Source organism: Eleginops maclovinus, chromosome 12, assembly GCF_036324505.1.
Source record: "Eleginops maclovinus isolate JMC-PN-2008 ecotype Puerto Natales chromosome 12, JC_Emac_rtc_rv5, whole genome shotgun sequence".
NCBI classification, from domain to species: Eukaryota; Metazoa; Chordata; class Actinopteri; order Perciformes; family Eleginopidae; genus Eleginops; species Eleginops maclovinus.
The window spans coordinates 24,195,717-24,217,659 of record NC_086360.1 but is presented as its reverse complement, the minus strand read 5'-3'; the positions used below and the strand labels follow the sequence as shown (position 1 = coordinate 24,217,659).

The following is a 21,943-nucleotide window of genomic DNA, read 5'->3' as shown; positions in this document are numbered from 1 at the left end:
TAGTATTTGTGCTTGATTACATCCACAAATGTTACAAGGAGGGCTAATGACTCAAACACTGCAGAAATCAGATTTACATTCATTTAATAGTTTTTTTTATGACATACAACATAGTTTTCGAAGGCAGGCTGTGCAGCATAACAAGTATTTCGAGTGCTTTTGATGTCCAACAGAACTGTCAGTTGTTGAATCCTCCTATACTACACGGGTTGAAATACATTTTACAGCGGTGTTACAATCAAAACACCTTTGTAGGGAACCCTGACTCTGTGTCGGGTACTATGTGCAACCTTCATGTATACAAGGCGAGTGAGAAAAATGAGCAATTATTTAAAAAAAAGATTGTACACTTCAAAAAGAAAGAGAATACAGGATCTTACATTGCAACAGAGGAACACATGAATTAAACTTTGGGCTGAAACAGGTTGGATCCCCTTTCTTAAAAAGTGCCATGGTGGAAACCCATGAAGTGTCCATGATTTTACAGAGCACAAAGACAATAAAACATCCAGATGGAAATAAGTTCAAAAGGAATGTCATCAATCAGCCACCATTCAAGATCTCACTCACAAGATACTACAAATACAATCCCTGACTGGAAATAAAAAGCATACGTGCTGTAGATGCGTGTGTGTCTGTGTGTGACTGCAGGAAAGCATTTGTCTTTTAAAGTTTTCACTTCAGGTGTTGATCAATCCCGGTTAGTACACCTGATAGAGATGCATTTCAGAAGTGACTGGTGCAATATCATACTGCAGACGGCAAAATAAAGATGGACATGACTGTACGCCAGGTATTTGGTAAATGACGATAATGCAGCATTTTTTTTTAAGGAGGGCACAAAAGGCAAAAGTGATGAATGCTGTTTGGAGGGACGTACTGTTAGAGTGTAAGGCTTTATCTTGTACAGTGAGTAGAAATAAAGAAAGTGAGTCTTCTACATTTATCTAACATACTATTATGTATTTGCTATGCCTAACATTGCACGATAACACACACATGGAGAAACTCTGATATTCCACTTCCATAAGACAGGACAGAGACCACAAACATAATAAACAGGACACAGTTTTGGAATCAAATTAAAGTTACATTTCATATCATCAAATGGTATATCTTTGCATCCTCATCCAGCACCGACCTCATAAACTGTCAGCCCACAACCTGCGGGAATCATATTTATGTTGTTTACACATTTCTTTACTGTGTCTTTTCCTCTTCCGGGCTTCCTTTGAAGTTATGATCGTTTGATTCAAGCTATTTCACATGTTTTTGAGAGCTAGTACGATGGAGGAATAGGCGTTATCAGATCATAGTTTCACAGTGAAGCTCAAACGCACAGGAAATGAAAACGCCCACGGTGCAAACAATCTACAAACCCCCCTCTCTGTGCGGTGTTTCAATGCTGACACACAAAAAAAGAAACTGAGGTAGGCAAGAAAACAATCAGATGCTTTACCACCGTGTGTGTAGATGTACGTACCAAAAGGATTAACTCAAAAGGCGGTAGGGAATAAAAAGTGAGCAGGAGTCATGTCATGATGTCAGTTTTCAGAGCATTCAAGTGTAAAGATGCGCTATCACTAATTGGAGCCAGTTAAGAGTGAGACCCATGGAGCAGCAGGCCTGCAGTCCAGCTGCAGCGCTGGTGACAGCATGCAGTACGCCTGATACAGTTTGCATAATTCAGTGATGAGTGCCCTGACCTCTGAGTGTGCGTTTAGGGCTTTTCTTGCGGGGCCTTGAAGGGAAAGGGTGCAGAGACGAAAGGATCCACAGCGCCCACTTCCGAGGTCCATGAGTGAAGAGGTCCTACAGGGACCGAGGCCACAGCGGCTTGCCGGTCCAAGTTAGACACGACGCGCTGAGCTGCTACTGGCTGCTGGGGCACAGGTCCCTCAAAGTGTCGGGAATATTTGGCCAGAGCTTGTGGGCGGAAAGGCTGTTGGGCAACTTGTCCCAGCGCTCCTGGATCGGGGGTCACAGCATGAGGAAACGAGGGGAGAGCCTCCTTTCTTTTTCCGAACGGAGCCTGAGCAAACACATCGAATGGCTGCGGCACCGCAACGTAGGCGCGTGGAAACGGAGCGTTGGCGAACACATCGGCTGATTCATCTTGCGTGATGGGGAAAGGGGCTTTAGAGAAAACATCTGCAGCAGCATCTGCTCCTTTCGCTGGGTCATGAACATGATTCTGAACGAATGTGCCTGGAGGGGGGTGGTGGAAGGTAGGTGGTTGTGTTGGTGCAGGGCTGGGGTCCGGCGACGGGTGGAGTTCTAACTGCGGCTCTTCCTCGTCGTCTGAATCCATCAGCAGAGGCCTGGAGCCGCTGCAGTCAAGAGCTGCTGTGTGAATCTCAACGGCTTCCTCATCCTGCTGCTCTTCTTCATGGTCTTCTTCTTCTTCTTCCTCCTCCTCCTCTTCGTCCTCGCTGGAGTGCACACAGCCCTGGTTTGCTTGAAAATCTCGAGGTTCAGTTTCTGGTCCCTCACCAAGCACAGAGTAGCCATTACTCTCACCTGGAGCATCTGTATCAAGAGCAGATAGAGAGAAAACATATCAGAGATGGACTAAAGATGTCAGGAAATAATTAATGCTGTCAGCTTTACCACCTGAGGTCCAGCTGCTCATTTATCTACCAAACCTCAGTCACATTATTCTCTCTGACCGAGGTAACATCTGTACCCACTGAAGCATCAATAAGAACGACCCAACAGTGAGAAAACCAGCACAAAACACAATCTACTCTGGACAACTCACATGAGACAAACAACTAGCCAGCGACATCACATCACCTTGTTTCCACAAATAGGTTTCCAGCACAGCTTCAGTGTCGAAGCAGTGCCTCGTGTTAGGGGAGTTAGGGTTGCTTTTTAGTGAGAATTGATTGTGTTAGGGCAGAGGGAGCTCAGAGGGTCAGTATTTATGTGGAAACAAGGACACAGAGCCTTCACAGAGGTATGAGGGACAGACAGGTTAGCACAGAGGAGCAGAGACAGATCAGTCTTACCTCAGTGGGTCGGCAGCAGAGTTAGCTGGCAGCTCTTGGGAGGATGTTAGTGGCAGCCGTTAAAAGGAAAACACCAGTTTGTGCTTTTTGTTTTGGGTGATTTCCTTCATCACTCTTCTATTTCAAACAGCCCTTTTTTTTTTTTTACAAGTGATGACAAACTGAAAAGTGACCTAAGGATCTTCTCACGGGTAGCGAAACCACAACAACACACAGTGACTGCTCGTGTGGAATAAGCCATACGTTTCCCCACAGTACAATAGGCTCTACGGCCTATCTTTGGTACAATCTAGCACAAAAGGAAAACAATCTAATGACCCAATCCCTCAAAAACCGAGCCTGGAATCACAACAGCTATGTGATTTTGACTACCAATATCCAGGAAACCCAGCACAACTAAGATTTAAGAGGACGGCAAGAAAGAGGAGTAGGAAAACACCTTAAAACTCTTCAATAGTCCTTTAAATATTGGAGTAAAGCTAAATAGGAGCTGCAGGAATTGCCAGTGATGCTTTCATTAAGAGTTGCACCACACACTTAATAATGTTTAAATACTGAAATCAAAGCTAAAAGGCCTGAGTGGATACCAGCGAGAGTGGAGTTTATGTAATCTAGTGTGGTTTCTAGAAGGAAAATAATCGGCCTGCTAATTAAAACCATGCAAAGGAAGAATCAGTTTTCATCCTTGCTTCTATATTCTGCTTTACCGAGAGAAACCCGACATACAGAGACTACATTTACATTGACACGTTTTATTCAGAGTCTCTCTTCTTGAACCTTAATTCATAAAAATAGAGAAGTACACACTCCACAATGGTCCTGCTTCGACATATTTACATGTGCCGAATCATGTCAAACACCTTTTATCCAACCAAAGTCATTTCAAGCCAACCAGCACAACAAGTACATTTTGTTTCACACAGCAACACAAGTCAAAGTCTACGGCCGAGGCGAGAGAGCTCTACAGTATACAGCGCTGCCGTGGCTGATAAAAACATGAAGCCTTATTGTAGGATTGCATAGATTAGCCACAAAAATGCCAATGACTTAACTGAAAAACATGTGATGGAAAGAAGAGAAGCACAGTTTTATTTACCCATGCTGATTCTTACATACTTTTTATGACTAACCTCTACAATATGTGCCGTTGGGAGGGGAAAACTCCTTCATGTGAAGCTTGTGTGAGGGCATATCTGAGAAATTGACTTTTTTGTTTGCTATTAAGGCGATTTGGCCATCTGTGGCTAAATCTGAGCCAAAATGAAATCTAACTTGCATGTTGACTGTTGTTTTTGTTACGTCACACTAGCCTTTCTTATGATCATTAGCCAAATAAAAGTGATGTAACGCTCCAGAGATATCAGCAAGTCAATCCCTCATGAGCTCGGTTTTGCCGTCTGTTAAATAAAATCTCTAAAAGTTATATACAGTATCTTATAAGTACCAGTTTTGTAGTTCCAAATACTACCCAGTCAGGTAAGTCATGAGCACATTTGTATCGATGATGATTTCTAAAACAAAAGCTTGCCATGAGAACAGAGAGGGTCTCTGCGCTCTTAAATACAGCTTTATACACAAAGATCTTTTAAATCTATATATATTTTACATAATGGTACTCAGGTCATACATTCATTCTAGAGCGCCATCAATAAAAGTCACATTTATTCGTACCATGAGATGAAATGCCGTTAATTATTACACACAAAAAATCTACTTTTACCAGTGCTGACGATACATTTAAACAGGGGTCTTATGTACAGAAATGTTTGAAGTGTAGTGTGTGTGTGTGTGTGTGTGTGTGTGTGTGTGTGTGTGTGTGTGAGATAGAGAGGATGGGGACAGGAAAGGGAGGTTTTCATATAAAGCTCATTTGTTAGCACAATACCTACACAATATTATCTTCCTCCCTCTGTGTTATGTTGCTAAAACCTGCTCGTCCTCACTGACCTGAGAGCAGTTTGACACATGGCATTACAGAGCATAATTATAAAGTCTGTCCTTTAGCTTTGGCCTGGCTCGTAAATCATTTCCCTTTGTTGTTTCCGCTGTGCTTATCTTGACAATCGGTCGAAGATATGATGGTGATTTACGACTATCCTACCCTAAAAGATGTCATTATAAAATCATTAATGGAGGTTAATTATGCACAACAAGAAGGCATCCTGCCATAGCACTGGATCCCACTTCATCAGCCATGTAAACAATTATTTCACAAGCTGCTGACAGACTTATTTACAGGGGTAACTTTAGGAGGAATAATACTCTGCTTAACAGCCAGGAAGAGGCGGCGACATACAGTAGTGCTGAAGCTGCAGCGCTGCATATATTTGCACTTTCAGTAACACGATTACTGATCTATATTGGAATAAAAGCATATTGTAAAACAGATTTGACTTCCTAAGAGGCTGCAGACTGTTTAAGTTTTCACTGGTTCACTCTGGATGACCAATAGTTTTTACAGGGAGGTGCATCACATGATCCTGTTGGTCTGCAGTGTTTTGCCTCCTCGCTCTTTACTCAGACCCCCGACACAGATGAGCATGCCTGCAGGTGGCTGGTTTAAATAAAGCTTCGGCCCTGGACACAGTGAACACAATGTGCATACGATGAATGTTGATCCCCCATGGCAGTGAGGGGAGATTAATGCGAATATGAGGAAAGCATGAGAAGACCAATGGTGTCGCCGGGGGCAGAAGCAGACGATATGCTCAGGCATTAATGAAACGATTTTTAAACCAGCGTGGGAATGTGCGGGGCCAGCAGAGAAACATGAAGCCAGCCTATCAGGCGACTAGAGGTGGAGTCGAGGCCGAGGAGGCTCATTAACGGGCTCCTCTGTTTCACTTTATAAAAGGTGCTACACGCATTGGCTTCCCCATCTCTACCCCCCCTCTACCCTGCCTCTGTTTGTTTGTTAGGATTGCACACTGCCCCCTTCGACCTCTCCCACCCCCTCTAGAGGTCGATGAGCTGATCCACCAGCAGAAGGGATCGGGCCAAGTTGGGGATGCTGGACTCTGAACTGCCACTGTTGCTGCGCGAGTGGCCACCTGGAACGTGCCAGAAAGAGAGAAAGAGAGAGAGAGAGAGAGAGAGAGAGAGATAAAGAGATGGATATGGAAGGAGAGCCGAAGGGGGGAGATTGTGAAAAAAACAAGCAAAAGAATAAGTAATATTAACAGAGATGGCATGGAGAAAATTAAGAGTTGATGGAGATGGAAGGGGGGAAATGATGGCAGAGCAGAGAGATGCATGATCGGGGGGGGTGGGGGGCAGAAAGAGAAAGAGAAACAGGCAAAGAGTGAGCCGGGGTAATCTTTACACAGCTGCATCATTACAGGGGGAGAGTAAGGGGATTGTTACATGAGGAGACTTTTAAGATACGCTACAAAAGAGCCAAACACCTGCAGGGCGGAGCATCACTGGCAGGATAACATCAGGAATAAAGGATGTGAGAGCTGTCACAGGAAGGAACTACTCAAACTGAAGGGGGGGGGGGGGGGGGGTTCATCTCTACGGCTCAGAGCCTGGGCTTCAGCAGGTGTGAGTGCTCATCTCGGGATCTCTGTTAACCTTACCTTGGTTTGAGTTTTTGGAGATGAGCACGGGAATAGGGTCAAACTCGTCGCCATTGCCCTTCTCCCCACACGACATGAGGAAAGCAGAGTCTGCGGTGAAGGAAGAGGAAGTGGAGGAATGGTGGAGGGAGGGAGGAAAAGAAGTTAACTCAGCCAAAAGGAAAAACCAAAAAGAAAAGGAGGTAGATGCAAGTAGATTAAAAATAGATGAAGCCAGGGCACGCACAGTATTTAAAAGCCATGCATTTCAGGAGGCTTTGGCTTTTTTACACGAGTCAAGGGTCTGTGAGGCTGTCATTTAAATGTGCCTAATTCTCAAATCAGATTTGAAAAGGCCCTCTTTTTTTGGAAGGGTCTGTAGTTAGTGATTGTTCCACTGGCCGGTGAGGGGTGCTGCAAATAGCTGTTCTTACCAGAAGCTGTCTGAACTGCCGGCAGCTCCTCCAGACAGGATCCAGGAAGAGCCGAGGAGCATGAGGAGGAGGAGGATGGGAGAGCGGAAACACACTGGTTTCCGTGAGGAGTAGCATGAGATAACAGATCACAGCCCAGCAGAGAGTCCTCCCCAGTGAGAGAGTCTGAGATAGGATGAAGCAAAGCCAGATGGACAGTCAGAATAATTAGCTTGAAGAGCGGCGGAAAAAGCATTTGGTTAAGCCAGTACATTGTTTATCTGTGACAGCATGTAATCATCACTGTCAAGGGAAAGACTTGGTGGGAATCCCATAATAAAAGATGCGGCCAGGTGCAGGAGATACACTCGGCAGTAGAAACTACAGTTTGCCACAGCTAATATTGATCCTTACAGCAGAATGTGGACTGTGGGGGATTATGGGCAAGATCAGCATAGATAATAAATCCAATGTTACATGTTCTCATTCAGTGGATGGCTTCACACCCGAGGAAACCGAGATAAAGCAACTGTTCCAGTTGCTTAAGTGCCGTGCTGACATTTTCAAAGAGCCGTAAACTGTTGGTTGTTGCTGTGTTTTTGTCAACACAATGGAAAATGAGTTTATGTGGAAGTGACTGCAGCTGTACAAAGTTAACAAGGTCGAAAACAAACCTTGGGGATGATATCAACAAGTGACAAGGAGATAATGACCAAGGCTGGAAACAATTATGCGAGATTGCTGCAAACAATACAACATCTTTTGGGTCCAGGACGCTAACCTGGCATGCTGGAGGGGATGAGCTCGGGCTGGCCTGAGAGTCTCTGGGCCTGGGGGGCTTCCAACCCAGGAATCAGTGAATCCACACACACCTCTGATTTCACTACAGGGAGACAGCAAGTGGGAAAGACAGCAGAACAAAAGACATTAGTGATGTTAAAGATAAGATTAGGAATAAACGTGAGGCCGTCTTTACTTCATTCTCCAGTGGGAATACCGACCGATATGACCAGGTGAGTGAAAGAGGAGAAGGAAGACACATGCAGAGCATTCTGGGAATTTAAATGGCAAGGCCTGGGACAAAAACAGCACTAGTACCATTGATGGAGCTCTCTGAATAACTACTGAAGGGGTTAGCCGGGGTTAGGAGGTCGGTGAGCAGCAGAGAGGTTTCAGGGGACTTCAGTCCCTCAATCAGCTTCTCTGTGAGGGCCAGAGAGGAGAGGCAGAGAGACATGATGGACAGGACAGAAGGCAGGAGAGAGAGAGGCCATGAGAAAGGATTTAGCATGGAGTGAAATAACTAAAGACATAGGAAACTCTGGTAATGTGGGAGCATGTTACAGAATGAGAATTAATGGCCTACATTGTTACGGAATGATTCTGGTTAGGAGGCACAAAAAAAACAAACATGGTAGGATAATGACAGGAAAGAGTTCATCTAAAGGTCCTTTGAAGAGTTACGTGAAACCCATAATGCAACGATCCAATTATTGTTTTGTTTGTTAGTTTTTAAGATCTGCCGTCCACAGCCACACACTCCAAGCCCTGTGAGATCCCAGTCAGAATAAAGGTACGGTGCAAAGAAAGAAGAGAAATGTTCACTGCAGTAAGAACTTCAACACCAAACACGTAGTTATACAAAACACGCCGCGGCATTCAGTGAGTTTCTTCACATCGGTCTTAGATTACCACGTCAGCGTCCACATGCAAACCCTCCCGACTCATTTTCTGGACGGTTGCTGTCACGTGACGCTCTCATATTAATATATGCATCTAGTGAAGGAATCACTCTGAAATACAGTCCATGCACGACATGATAAAAGCCTGGCTTCTCCTCGCAGGTGATACTTACAGGAAACTGCTATGGGACAAAATGTGGTGGTGGAGGGGGACGGGGGACGGGGATTGGTCAAGGAATGTGTTGGCTCAGATAATGGCACAGCAGATGTGACCCTTTGCCCCCTTCACTATTGGAAAGACGCCAACACTGATGAAAATCTTTTAGAAATCCTTAAAGCTCACTCAGTTACAGTCAGTGAAGTCAATATGAAACATATTTATATAAAAATTCTGTAAAATATGCTTTATTTATTTAATTATTCCAGAGAGTCGTTATTGTAACCCCGGTCTGCTGCATCAGCAGGAGTCAGACTGTGTGCTCGTGTGCATCCAGCTTAGTCTGGTTGGAGAAGATTAACCGCACCCTGTTGATGTAATAGCCTCAGCATTTCTATCCTCTCAGTTTTCTTCAAACAGTAAATACAAAGAGGTTGCACAGCTGAGAAGAAAGCACTTCCAAAAGGACTAAATGCTGAGATCATTGTTTTCACACGGCAGCATGCTTAACTTTCTCCCGTTCTTTGCTGCACTGGTAAGCAGCTTCCTCCAGCAGTAAAGCAATCCAATTAACAAAGGTGAATTTGTCCTTTGCGTTACCAGGCAACAGCAAAGCACAGATCTGCAAATGAGATGCGACTGAGCTGAAGCCTCGGCCTCTATTCATGGCAGCTGACAAGGAGCCACTGTGAGGCCGCCGGCTAGATAGCACTGTGTACAAATCCAAACTGCACAACCAGCCCTCACAAACTGACCCCCGGGAAGTGTGATATCCAGGAAACTACTTCAGTAAATAAAAAGAAATCACTCATAAGCTCTAGGGATATATTTATTTAAGAGTATACGGCCTGAGGATATCAGAAGGCACGGCTCGTTCTGTGTCAATTTACCTGCGGTGTCAGAGAGGGAGAGGGGATTAAAAGGGTCCAGGACTGTCAACAACGCTGAACCTGCAACCATGATGTCTGCAGGTCGTTCAGCTTTACATTGCAAAGTGAATAAAGATGGAGAAGAACAAATGAGGAAAAGTAAAAGCATGAACAACAGAACAAAGACAGCAGGTGGGGACTCGGGGGTAGAGAAGACAAATCTAGACATCCGCCAGGACAGCAATACCAAGAGGTAATAACAAAGGGATAGGGGCTGAATTCCACCGCTCTAAATGTCCCCTTGATGCCTTGAGTGAGACGGCATCCTGACAAGAATAAGGCAAAGACTTACCTGGAAAAGCATTGATCCCGGAAATGAGATTTTCACTGGAGCCTGTGACCTTCTCTCCCGGCGCAGCAGCTGTGAACAGGCAAACAACAAAGAGGCCATTATTTTGAAACCAAACTAATATTTAGTGTAGCAGCAGGTGAAAGTCAGCAGTCAACAAGCTGCACTTACTCTCTGCCAGCTTCGCAAAGTCTTTGTTGAGCAGCTCCTCGGCTGTGAGCTTGGAGAAGTTATCGTCCCCAAAGGGGTTCCAGCTGGGCTGATTGTTGGGGGCAGTCAGGGCGGATTTGGCGTCAGCATCACCTGGATGATACACACTCTGCTGGGACGAGCAGGGGGAGCCGGAGGGGGTGGTGCTGGCTGATCTGCAGGGCACAGAGGTGTCAACATAAACATGCTGCACAGAGACATTGGATCCTGGTTGTTGGGTCTGTGGCGCACTGATGTATGCAAACACTAGAGAGTGAGCGGAGCTATTTAAAGACTCAATTGAGTGATTCTAAGCTGGACGCGTTAGGAAGTAAAAGGGTTGTTTATCCTCCTCCATGTCCTATGAATGGACTGTCTATTCCTCCGTTCAGCTCACTCGATCAGTGCAATGAAAGGACAGATCCTCCTCAGACCACTGAAGGGGCTTCATTCTGCTCACTTGGACTTGTTGAGGCTGGCCTCAGCTGCGGCTGCCTGCAGGAGCTGGGTGGACTTGCTGACTGGGACCCCGAACACGGCGCTGTGAGTGACATCGCTCAATATGCGTCTGTGGCCGCTCTTGGGGGCCATCTTTGGCGACGAGGGGGGTGTCAGTGAGCCGACTTTGTGGATCAACCGGCCAGCCTTCTATGGGCAGAGTAAAAAAGAAACAGATGGAGGGATATGAGATGAAACACCCTTGAAGCCAACAGTTCTTCAATCTGTTTAGCAAACTCAGACAAAACAAACAAATCAGACCCGAAACATACAAGCAAGCAAGATCGGCTGGAAAATAACATCTGAAATAGAAGACTGATTATAGATTCCTCGGAAAAACCTCCACCACAACAAAAAGAGAGGAAAACAGATGCATCTTATCAGAGAGTAAAGGCAGAACACATCGAGAAGGAGGACACAGTAACACAAATAACCCCGTTTAGATATTTAAAGGAACACTTACTGATTTGGTTATCGTGTGATTTGTAAACAAACTGAATGATGTATTTCCATCACAGCATTAATGAAAGCCTCTCTAGCCACACCACAAAGACATTCAAAATGTTCCATATGAGACCATGCTGGCCTTCCCTGTGCCCCAGAAGAGGAAAAGTAAGAGTAAGGATGTGATAGAAACAGGCTGGTAATCATCTCCCCGGCCTAAAAGAGCAGCAGACGGCATCAGGAGAAGGATGTTACCACAACCTCTGGGTCAGCTGCAGGACCGACCACTGCGGACTCAGGGATCGGGGTCAGATGAGGAGCTGTGGATTCAATAACTGGAGGAACAGGCTTAGCTTTGGACTGCGGCAGGGTGAACGGAGTGTGCTGCTGCTGCTGCTGGAGGCTCTGTGCCAGCTGATGCTACAGAGGAATATCACACAGCAGAGCGTGAGGGAGGCACAGTTTGTCATCATTTATAGTTACTTGATAAGCCTTTCCTAGCATACTGGAAAGGGTTTATTTTCTACCTTTTCGACAATTGAAATTAAAACATAACATCAGCAAGAAGGAGGGACAGACTGGGTAAGGGAGGGTGAGGAGGGATTTATTCAATACGTTTAGGTTTTTGTCCCTTAAAGCACAGATTCCGTCTGAAAACACCAGCAGGAAACAGAATTGAATGTTTGTTAATGAATCTAATCATTTTAAAGAGAACCAGTAACATGCCAGCAAATTAGAGGTGTCAATGTCCATTCCTGTAGCTACATATTACAGTCTGAACCACCAGATAAAAAGATAGCATGGTCAAGCAACTATACACACCTTCAGCATGTGTTTGTATGTTTAACATTATGGCAGTAAGTCATCTGTGTTCAAACAAAGGCATAAATCAAGCATGGATGTGCTACAGGAAGCAGCAATATTCTCTGAATAAAAAGGAACATTTATTCCTACGTAACCCACAAAGTATTTACTCAAAAACCTTGGATGCTGTTTGGTTTGGAATTAAGACCAATTTGCTCGAGAATGTGTCAGCATCCGCACACACCGTCCATCAGTATCCCTGTGAGATGTTTTAACACTCATTGCAGCCAATTGGCCATTGGAGTGTATTTACCCTCCCGTCCTGCCAGGATGCCTACCTGCTGGTTGCTCTGTGGGCTGAGGAAGGCCGTGGCTTGCTGTTGCTTCATGAGGAGCTGCTGATGCTGAGGTGTCGCCTGCGGCTGCATGTTGGCGGTCTGAGCTGGCTGAGGTGCAGCAGGAGTTTGTTGAGCGGCTTGGACAGCGGCTACAGCTGTAGGCGGGACATTGATACCAACACCTGGAAAGGATGAGAAAAAGAAGAGTGAGAATAACGTAGCACTATCTACTAAGTTTTTTTTAAAGATGTAACTCTTTATCTGGTGCCCTGATGAATCATGTTCATCCAATGTCTAGTACACAAACACCTGACATGTAAACATAAAAGGGGATTCGAGAGTGAATCTGTGTCCATGTAGAAGTCTTTGTGTTTTAGTAGGCCTCTTTAAATGTCAAAAATGACTCTCCAGGCCGTCGTATAGCTCAGTTGGTAGAGCTGGCGGCCATATACTGGGGTTTGATCGCCATGCGGGGGACCCAGGTTCGAATCCGAGTCCCTTTGCCGCACGTCTTCCCCTCTGTCTCCCTAATTCTCAAACTGCACTATATGAAAGGCACTGGTTGCCCAAAACAATCTTGAAAAAAAAGAAAAGACTCTCCAATAAGAAAGTATTTAAATAACCGTTAGAAGAAAAAGTACAACAACAACAAAAATGATGACTGAGGAAGGGTCCATGACTGTTGGCGATGGGACAAACTAAAAATAACCTGAAGTCCTAGCATATGTAGAAATGCCACAGTCTTTGCTTTGAGAAAAGAGAAGCAGGCAAAGTTGAAGTTGGGTTAGAGCCAGCATGGAGAAAAATCTCTCAAGTTTCATTGAATAAATAGCATACTGTAATATGCCAAAATCTAATTTTTCTAAAATATGTAAACCCCTTGATTAAATCAACCAGAGATACAACTGTCCATGTCAAATGTCTTCTTTTATCTATAAACAAAAAGAAAATAATACTCAACAACGTCACAAATCACACATTCTTTAAGCATAAAACACTTTCCTTTCAGAAGCAGCAAGTGGGTGATTCAGAACTGCACATAAAGAGTGCTTCAGTAACTAATGCGACCTGACTCCACCGTCTGTTCTGTCTCTGTGAGTGTGACACAGATGGATATGCCAACGTGTGAATGTCAATCGCTTCATAAAAAGTTAATTAAAACGAGCTAATTGAACCACTGGGAATACAAGCCCTTAATAGGAACGAGCAGATTAATATGCTGAGTTCAATACAAGATGTCGCAGTGAGTCAGGGATAACTGTCTCCATTAACACAAGGCCCTTTAGTATGAATGATGACACACAGAGGCATATCAGAGCGGCTCATACCCATGGGCTGGGGGGCTCCAGCTGCCACATTGGGTCTCTTGCGGGGGGTGAGCGCTGGCTGGATGGGGAGGATGCCTGATATGGGCTGGGGCTGAGCCTGGCCAGCTTTGGGCCGCTGGCGAGGAGCGATTGAGGTTTCCAAGGTAGGAGTGGGGTCTGTGAGCCTGATGGAGGAGAAGAGAAACGTCACAAATAATGAAGATGTCATTTTTTTTTTACAATGACAACACTCAATTGCTTTGCTAGTCACCTGGCTTTGGTATGACTCTTTTTGGCCACTGCTTCACTGGCTCTGATGGGCTCGGGAAGTTTTGCAGGGATAGGGGAATTCTAAGGGTAAGAGGATTAGCAATTTTCATTAAATCGAGGGTCATCACATCACACACATCAGATTGTAAAACCGGGGTATAATGAAGATACAACCCAGTTTTGAAACCTCCACCATTACTGCCAGCTTTAATAACATTTAAAGGTTTAGAGTTTGGCTGACATTGATGAGTTACTTTGAAATACTTTGAAAAATGGCCTTGAAAGATGGATGGCAGCCAACGGGCAAAAGATAGAAAGCATCACTCCCCTTTAACATAATGATTTCCTACATGGCTTTCCTTTAGAAAGCAGCAAGGACACGGAAAACACTTTACGCCAGATAGCTAAGAAGTCCTCCATTGTTCTTAAAAAGAGTTGTCTGTAAATGTTTAACACTAACCCTACAGCATAGTCTCATCTCAAATTCCTGGCATTGCTCTTGCTGCGGTTACTTACATTTACATTTGGGACTGGACACTCTCGTCGTGCCAGTTTAAAGGCAAAGTAGGATATTTGGTAGATGTCTGGTCTCTTATCTGGGTCAGGTTCCAGCATGTATCCTGAGAAACAAAGCATGTTAATTTACATTCAGACACATTAGAACATGCACCAAGACTATGCACATATACAGGATGCAAATGCTGAAAGTAGGGCCGTGTGTGTATTGTGACCAACAAGGTTACTCACTGATGAGACAGTGCATGTCGTGGGAATAGCGGGAGTTGTCTGGTATAGTGAAACTTCCATCACAGATAGCCACCTGGCTCTCCCCAAAAGGAACCGTGAAGTAGCAAAGCTTGTAGAGTAGACAACCCATGGCCTGTACAGACAAGAAAATCAAGTTCCTTTATGTAAATGAGGTCACATGTCACTGTCATGGTGAAATAATATGAGCATACACTCATCATAATAGAGGATAAACACAGCTTTCTCACCCAAATGTCAGCCTTTGTGGTGATAATCATTCCCCCGTAGAGGTTGACCATCTCTGGAGCGCGGTATGACAGAGTAGTGTACCTGGTTTGAAGACAGCAATGAGATTAGTATTTTTATCAGAGAAAGGATGGTAGTGGAGTTGGATGGAGTTAAGAGCTAAGAAAACTCACTTTTTGATTTCCTCCTCCACCACCGGCACCCCCTCTGTCTGAGGGTTTTGGAAGCGATTGGTGGCACTTCCAAAGTCACAGAGCACATAGTGTCCCCGGTCGTGCAGAAGGATATTTTCCACCTACATGAACAGGACAAAGAGAGACCCGTCAGAACGGATAGGACATGAAGAGACATCAACGACATATTACATTTCTTAAAAATAACGACCAATTAGCTATCCTTACTCTGTGAGAAGCAGCTTATAAAGTGGATGAGACTTGCCTTTAGATCTCGATGTACGATTGGAGTATTGCACTGGTGGAGACGAGCGACCGCCTCGCACGTGTCACAAAACACCTGTAGCACCTCGGGCTCAGTGAAGCCTGTCTGCAGCCGCTGGTTCATGAGGTTAACCACCTGCCCACCTGCACGTAACAGATACAGTCAACTAGGGTCTAACGTATCACTTTCAGGTGTCATTTTATATTTCAAAGCTACTACATTTTGCAATTTTTCTTTCCATTTGACTTGGTGAGAATCACCTTCCTTTTTCAATAGATTCTTATGACAAGGTCTGGCATAAGAGGTATATATATCTAAAAAATAAAACACCGTATCTGTACATTTCCTTTCAACACGGCCACAAATTTGATCATTTAAAACTGAAAAGAAGATGAAAGAATTGTTTAATACTGTAAATAGTTCATTCAACACTGCATTAACATTTGGTTTTATGGGAAGTTTGTTTGAATGGAATATATTTATAAGACATATTGGATTCGTAAACTAGATGGTGATATTAATACTTCAACTTTCTATAAATAACACCACTCAGCTGGGTATTGAATCAAACAGAAGTTCTATTGACCATAGACAGCTGAGGATTTGCATCGAACTGAAAAGGATTCTGTGTGAAGCTGAGAGTAATGGAGCTTTGAGTTCAATAGAGACAGAAAGACATGGGGGGGGGGGTCTATTTACCTCGACAGAAGTCCATTAAGATTAGGACTTCCCAAACATCGCCAGCTCCGACTGCTGTTATGCTGGAGTCCAGGAAACCAACGATGTTTTTGTTGCCCACTAGGTCCCTCTGTGTAAACAAACAATGGGGATAGAACATAATCATACATTCTGCAGGCCTGAGACATTTGGGTTGATAAACAACAAAGAAAACACCCATGTTTGTAGATATTTCATCTATTTTTAAGTTGCTGATTCTCTGCCAAAGGTCCGGACGCCAGAGTGATAACCATCATAAATAGTCATGCCACCCGGGGTGTGGCTGCAGGAACTGAGTTAGTTTGACTTACAGTAAGGTCTGCACTGAGGAAATAAACAGGCAAGATTGCATTTATTACAAGACAACCCTTGAACTCTGTCACTATCACTATTCCAGAGTCAAAGAGTTGTTTCAGACATCGGACTGAAAGCATTCAGGGCTTGGTCACGTTCAGACCACACCGTATTTCAATGGATACTCTGTATACGTTTGTGTTATACTACTTTGAATCTATAACAGGTTAACATGAATGCACAATAAATCTGCTCCTACATAACCATCTCCAAGTAGTGCCTAAAAAGAAAAATGTGGTTTGCTGTATTACTCACCATAATCTGAATCTCAAGTTGACAGACTTGCAGATCATGTTCGTTGTTGACGTACATCCGTTTGAGTGCACAACGTACGCCTTGATGAGTCCGCACCAGAAAAACTATGGCAAAACCTCCTGCAGACGAATGAAGGAAAAAGAGAAGGAGAAATTAGAACAAAGACATGCTGAGGAAAAGCACCAACTAAATACACTGTAATCTGGAATAACTATCGTAAAAAGGTCCTATTGGCTATAAGAGGAGCAACTACATACATGGGGACATAGTTTGTGAAGTGAAACTGGTTTTAAATTATTACTACGATCATTTACCGAAGTTCTGTAGTTCTCCAAAAGTGTACATAATAAAAAGGACTCCAGTACAAGTATTGTATGACATACTGATTCTGACAGCTACATGTATGAGTGTCTTAAAAGGTCCGCCAGTACTCTGTCTAACCCTGACAGCTTTTGATCCTGGCAGCTAATGGGGCTGATTAATAGAATCAAGGAAATGGATTCAAAGACATATATGTTATAATACTGCTAACGTTGGTAAAGAGTGAATAATGGAAGAAAACTGTGAGGAATAAATGATTGGTGCAAGAGGTGTACAGCACCGTATGAGTCAGCAGTAGCGCTGAAGGGAATGACGCAAGAAGAAGACACAACTGACAGAGGATACAGGAAGTGAGGATCCGTCATCCTACCTTCGCTCGCAGTGATGCTGACACAGGGGAAAACTACATGACAGCTGTATGTATCCTTAGCAACTCAAACCAACAGCAACCACACACATGAATATATTTCAACAGATATGAATCACTATACCCAAGTCACAATGAGAAAGGCATTCACCGCTGAAGCCTGCATTGCCTGTTTTTCTACAGATACTGCGCAACAGTGGAATGTAAACTATGGGATAATCTATTGTCTTCACTGGATTCCAGATATGAACTGGCCTCCGCTTGCATTTCGTTATCTCTTCTTTTTATGTAGCAGGTTGTTGTGTTAGTGCAGCTCTTCTGTTCACAGCTTGTGTTAATGCCATGCACTGGGCTGACTCATCCAGCTTGCATCACTAAGCCAATAGGAGCTCCATGTGAATGGTCTGGATGACGTTTGATAAGGTCTGCCTTGGGACTGTGAGCCGTGTCATGAAAGACATGCATGCAGTACAAAAAGACGATGGAGTCAGCAAAATCTCACATAAAACAGTTTTAACAGGCGTGCCGAAATGATTCATTTAATCCAATAATCCTCAGACTACAATAAATCTTGTTGGTTCAGTGTTAGGTCATGTTTGGGACAGGGTGGAGCTGGGTCAGCATGGATGATAACACACCTCAAAATGTCACTTATGTCATCAGCTATGAATTCAATACTGGAAATTTCCCAATGAAGTGCAAAAATGACACGGTGCTGCACCAACGGACATGTTAGTGTCCGAGCACTTGGTTGAGTAATTAAGAGTTATTAAGACACAGAGAACTGTGCTCCAGAACATGGGTTTCAATGAGGACAGACTAATAGAGAGCCTATCGTGAATTCAAATAAAGAGACGTCATGATGAACACATGAAACACGCATGTGTGTGGTACGTCACAGTTCAGACGGTTGGCTTTCACAGCCTAATCTGAAATGCCGGTAGGAAATGAAAAAGGATTAGCAGCCTTCTTAAGTAACGTTTTTAGCAACAGTGGTCTTCAATCTCAGTAGACAGTGTGAGCAAACGGTTGTAAGTAGAAACTACAAATAGCCACTGCCTCGTGACATAACTGACTTTAAGGATTAAACCCCTCTAGCTGTATCCATGCTCAAGCAGATGCACACAAATGTACACCTTAAAAGGCACTGCTATGAAAAGCAGAGAAAATGGTAAAAGTGTCCTGTTAGGACTTCTCATCAGTGTAATGCAAGTTATAAAACCAGGTCACATTTCCTTACAACTACTATGTTGTTTACAAACATGCTGGCTGCAGGGTTACATGACCCCGCCGTGACAGCAAGGAATACCAGACACAGTCTCATCTACTGAGACTAAATTAGCATTGATCTTTTGAGTCTTGGTTAGAGAGTTTCTGCATAGAAAGCTGGTACAAATAAGGGAATGACTTTAGAAAGCTCTGTGATGTTTTCTAATAGCAGGAACTGGGGCGACACTGATTCAATGCAACATGTGACATTTCCAGAACAGGGCTAATGTTACCAGGAGTAAGTAACTCTATCTGGACAGAAGATAAACACACCTTGTTGATAAAGACAGAAAGCTGTCTCTTAGAAAGTCCTGTGAGGACAAATTACAGACAGCTGCCCAAATGGCTAAAAAAAGGACATCAATAATGAGATTCCAAACAAACCTTTAGCCCTGAAGCTTCAATGTGTTCCACTGACTGCTTTTGTCTGTATATTGTGAAGTGTTTTCATTTCAGCTAAAGGCCACACAGTTTAACAATAACAACAAAGGGAGTGGACACAATATCCAAATGAAGCCAACTGAAATTAATAGCCCAGACTTCAACCAAAACCATCTGAACAAATAGACTTTGTGACACTAGAGGGGGTAGTGCCATTGCAAGCAGTAGGTCCACATTCCAACTAGGATTTTGTGAAAGGATCTATCGTTTTAGGGAATTAGACATAGTATCTTTCTCGGTCCATGCAACATTTTGTTGATGAGGCCTAACAATTACCAATCTGAATGGTGCCTCTCTCGAGTCAATGTCTGCAGCAGGTCCAAAGTTATTACCAGAAGTGATGATGAAGTAAACTCGGATGCACTCACAGAAATAAACACATTCCACTAAATGTTTCCACTGGCATGTCAATGCAGGGGTATAACTGCGGTTGAATGCCAAACATATTCATAAAGGTAAGATGTGGCCAAACAGAAAGGGCCCATCTATAGTCCTGATGAATTAATCAGTCTTCTTTCATCTATTATTCAGTAACAGCCACTCCGCCAACAGGGCATGGCAGACTCTCATTGCAAAGGAAAATGACCATAGGAAACTTGTTCCCCCCAAATCAATAAGCTTGTTTAACTATGTTCTGGTTAAGACCAGTTTCTAGCAAAACATTTCTCGGCCTTCAGCCCAATGATTGGGATTAACCTACAGCTAATAAACACTGTTTTCAGACCGATAAGTGCAGGCCCCAGGTATGTTATGAAAGTCCCACCTTGTCACGAGGTCAGGTTTTATGTGTCTGCACATCCTGATAACCTATCCCTCCTTCTATCCAACATCAAAACTTCTAATATATACATTTGTAATTCGTCACTCCCTCAGTAAATATCAAGACAGATGAGTCAGCACGGCATTGGTCCTTGACAAAACAGTAGAAAATCCAGTTGTACAATTAGGGTTTCTCCCAGCCTAGAGCTAAAATGTGCTGTAATTAAAAGAGATTAAAATCTGTGTAACTGACAACTATATTCACATCCCCTCCTACATTTAAATCGTTAGTTGTGAAACCTTTTTTTTCAAACGAGCCATTAAACAAAAGAAGAAAGTCAAGTCAGGGCACAAAAGTAAATTCTGAAAGAGCATTTAAAGAGTTTCCTTCGGTGGTCACAATTAATACAACTGTCATGGCAATGTGCCAATACGAACGACCATTGCCTTTGACAGCATTAACATATATTACATATCATATGGGCCATAGCCCCCCAAAAAACAGGCCCACTCATTTAACTAATGCTACTTGAATCAAAACAATGTGGTACAGGGCAGCCTATCTAAATAAGCGTGTTTGTGTGACATGGGTGTAATCCACACAACAGAAAGCCACATAGTTCACCTTCTGCGACAATTTCATCCACGGTCACTTGATACCGTCCAATGGTGAACACCCGTCCGATGAAGCTGCCTCCACCGCCGGATCCAGCGCCTCCTCCACCGGCTCCAGATCCAGGCCCGGAGCTCACCAACTCCCGACGGGAGTCAAAGAATTTCTTCATTTCCCCCCCACCCCGAATTATTCAAAGCAAGTCCAAAATGTGTTAGTATCGTAAAAAAAACAACTGAGTCTGGATTGAAGCAGTCCCACTGCGGTGTAGTGCTGGGGTTAACGCTTAAGCAGTTTTTCAATAATTGAATGGAAGCTAGCTTCAAGGCTAGATGCTAGCTTACTTAGCTGGACCTGAAATATTCCAAACACTGCAGTCAGACGCACCTTAGCTAACTCATTGTGTGAACAGCAGGCGGAGTCAAATTCTGTTGAGAAAATAATACGATATAACGTCCTTGCGGAAGTCAACGCGTTTCCTCTCTGAACCGAGAGTAGCACTGGCTGGCTAATTTATCCCGAAAAAACACTTGTTAGCTGTTAGCACAGAGCTAGCTCAGCAGCTAGGTGCGGTGACAGCTGTCAGTTGATAGGCTGGAAGCCAGGTAGGTCCTAAGTGTCCAATGCAGCTTATTACACATCTCCGATTATATCTTCCACCAGAAATATACCTTAGTTCATCTGCTGCCCTTTTAATCTTTATCGCGTTACAAAAAAAATTACAAGCCTCCACTGCTTTTGTGCGTCCAGCAGCCTGTGTGAAGGCTGATCCACTACCTTAATGAGAGAGCTAACGTAGCTACAAACACAGAGGATGCTATGGGGAGAGTCTCTAATGCGGACTCCGCTGCTGGACCTTTCTTCATGTGATTGGTCAGAGTCACAACAACTTCCTGTCAGTCTACGCTAGTCCCCTGCGAATACATGCTTACTGGTCCAAATAGTATAATATAGCAGAGGTGTAAAGTAACTGAGTACAAGTTTACTTAAGTACAATTTTGAGATACTAGTACTTTACTTACTTACTTTTTATGCTTTGTACTTCTACTCCACTACAATTCAGAGGTAAATCGTGTACTTTTACTCCACTACAATAATTGTGTACCTTTACATTAGTTACTTTACAGATTTGGATTAATCAACACTAAAATCAGACTTTAGTTACAACTGGAGTAAAATTCACAAGCTACCATGCAGTATACAAAGTAATAAAACTAGCTGCACCTTTACCAGCTTTGATAAACACATTAATGCATAAATAATTATAATCAAGATATATAATATATATTAGTCTGAAATGATTTTACTTTTGGTACTTTAAGTATATTTGGATGCTAATACTTGTGTACTTTTACTTGAGTAACCTTTTTAATGCAGGACTTTTACTCAAGTACAAGATCTGAATACTTCTCCCACCTCTGCCCTCTGGTCATATGTTAATAGTCAATTTGTCAGACCCATTCCACTTCAGGGTGGTAGCAGGCCACCCAATCTAGCCACTCAGAGAATATCAGGACATAATGATGTA

The 21,943-nt window shown here is 43.6% G+C and overlaps 1 protein-coding gene across 10 annotated transcripts; it reads right to left on the bottom strand.

The window, feature by feature from the left end:
- Positions 1-67: 67 nt before the first annotated feature.
- Positions 68-21,238, bottom strand: LOC134873498 (AP2-associated protein kinase 1-like). Of its 10 annotated transcripts, XM_063897153.1 has the most exons (21): positions 20,428-21,238; positions 16,646-16,764; positions 16,019-16,127; positions 15,320-15,462; positions 15,055-15,176; positions 14,884-14,965; positions 14,636-14,768; positions 14,405-14,508; positions 13,890-13,969; positions 13,640-13,803; positions 12,312-12,493; positions 11,431-11,589; positions 10,688-10,875; positions 10,210-10,403; positions 10,042-10,110; positions 8,080-8,184; positions 7,763-7,864; positions 7,003-7,167; positions 6,590-6,679; positions 5,962-6,061; positions 2,411-2,529 (listed from the first exon to the last, which is right to left on the bottom strand). In XM_063897153.1, exons 1-20 carry the CDS (start codon positions 20,585-20,587, stop codon positions 5,967-5,969), a joined length of 2,565 nt encoding a protein of 854 aa, XP_063753223.1. In that variant the 5' UTR covers positions 20,588-21,238; the 3' UTR covers positions 2,411-2,529; positions 5,962-5,966. The 10 variants fall into 10 exon arrangements, with proteins under 10 accessions (XP_063753214.1, XP_063753215.1, XP_063753216.1 ...); XM_063897144.1 differs by lacking the exon at positions 5,962-6,061 and having other exon boundaries at positions 68-2,529; XM_063897145.1 differs by lacking the exon at positions 5,962-6,061 and having other exon boundaries at positions 68-2,529; positions 10,688-10,872.
- Between the last annotated feature and the right edge of the window lie 705 nt (positions 21,239-21,943).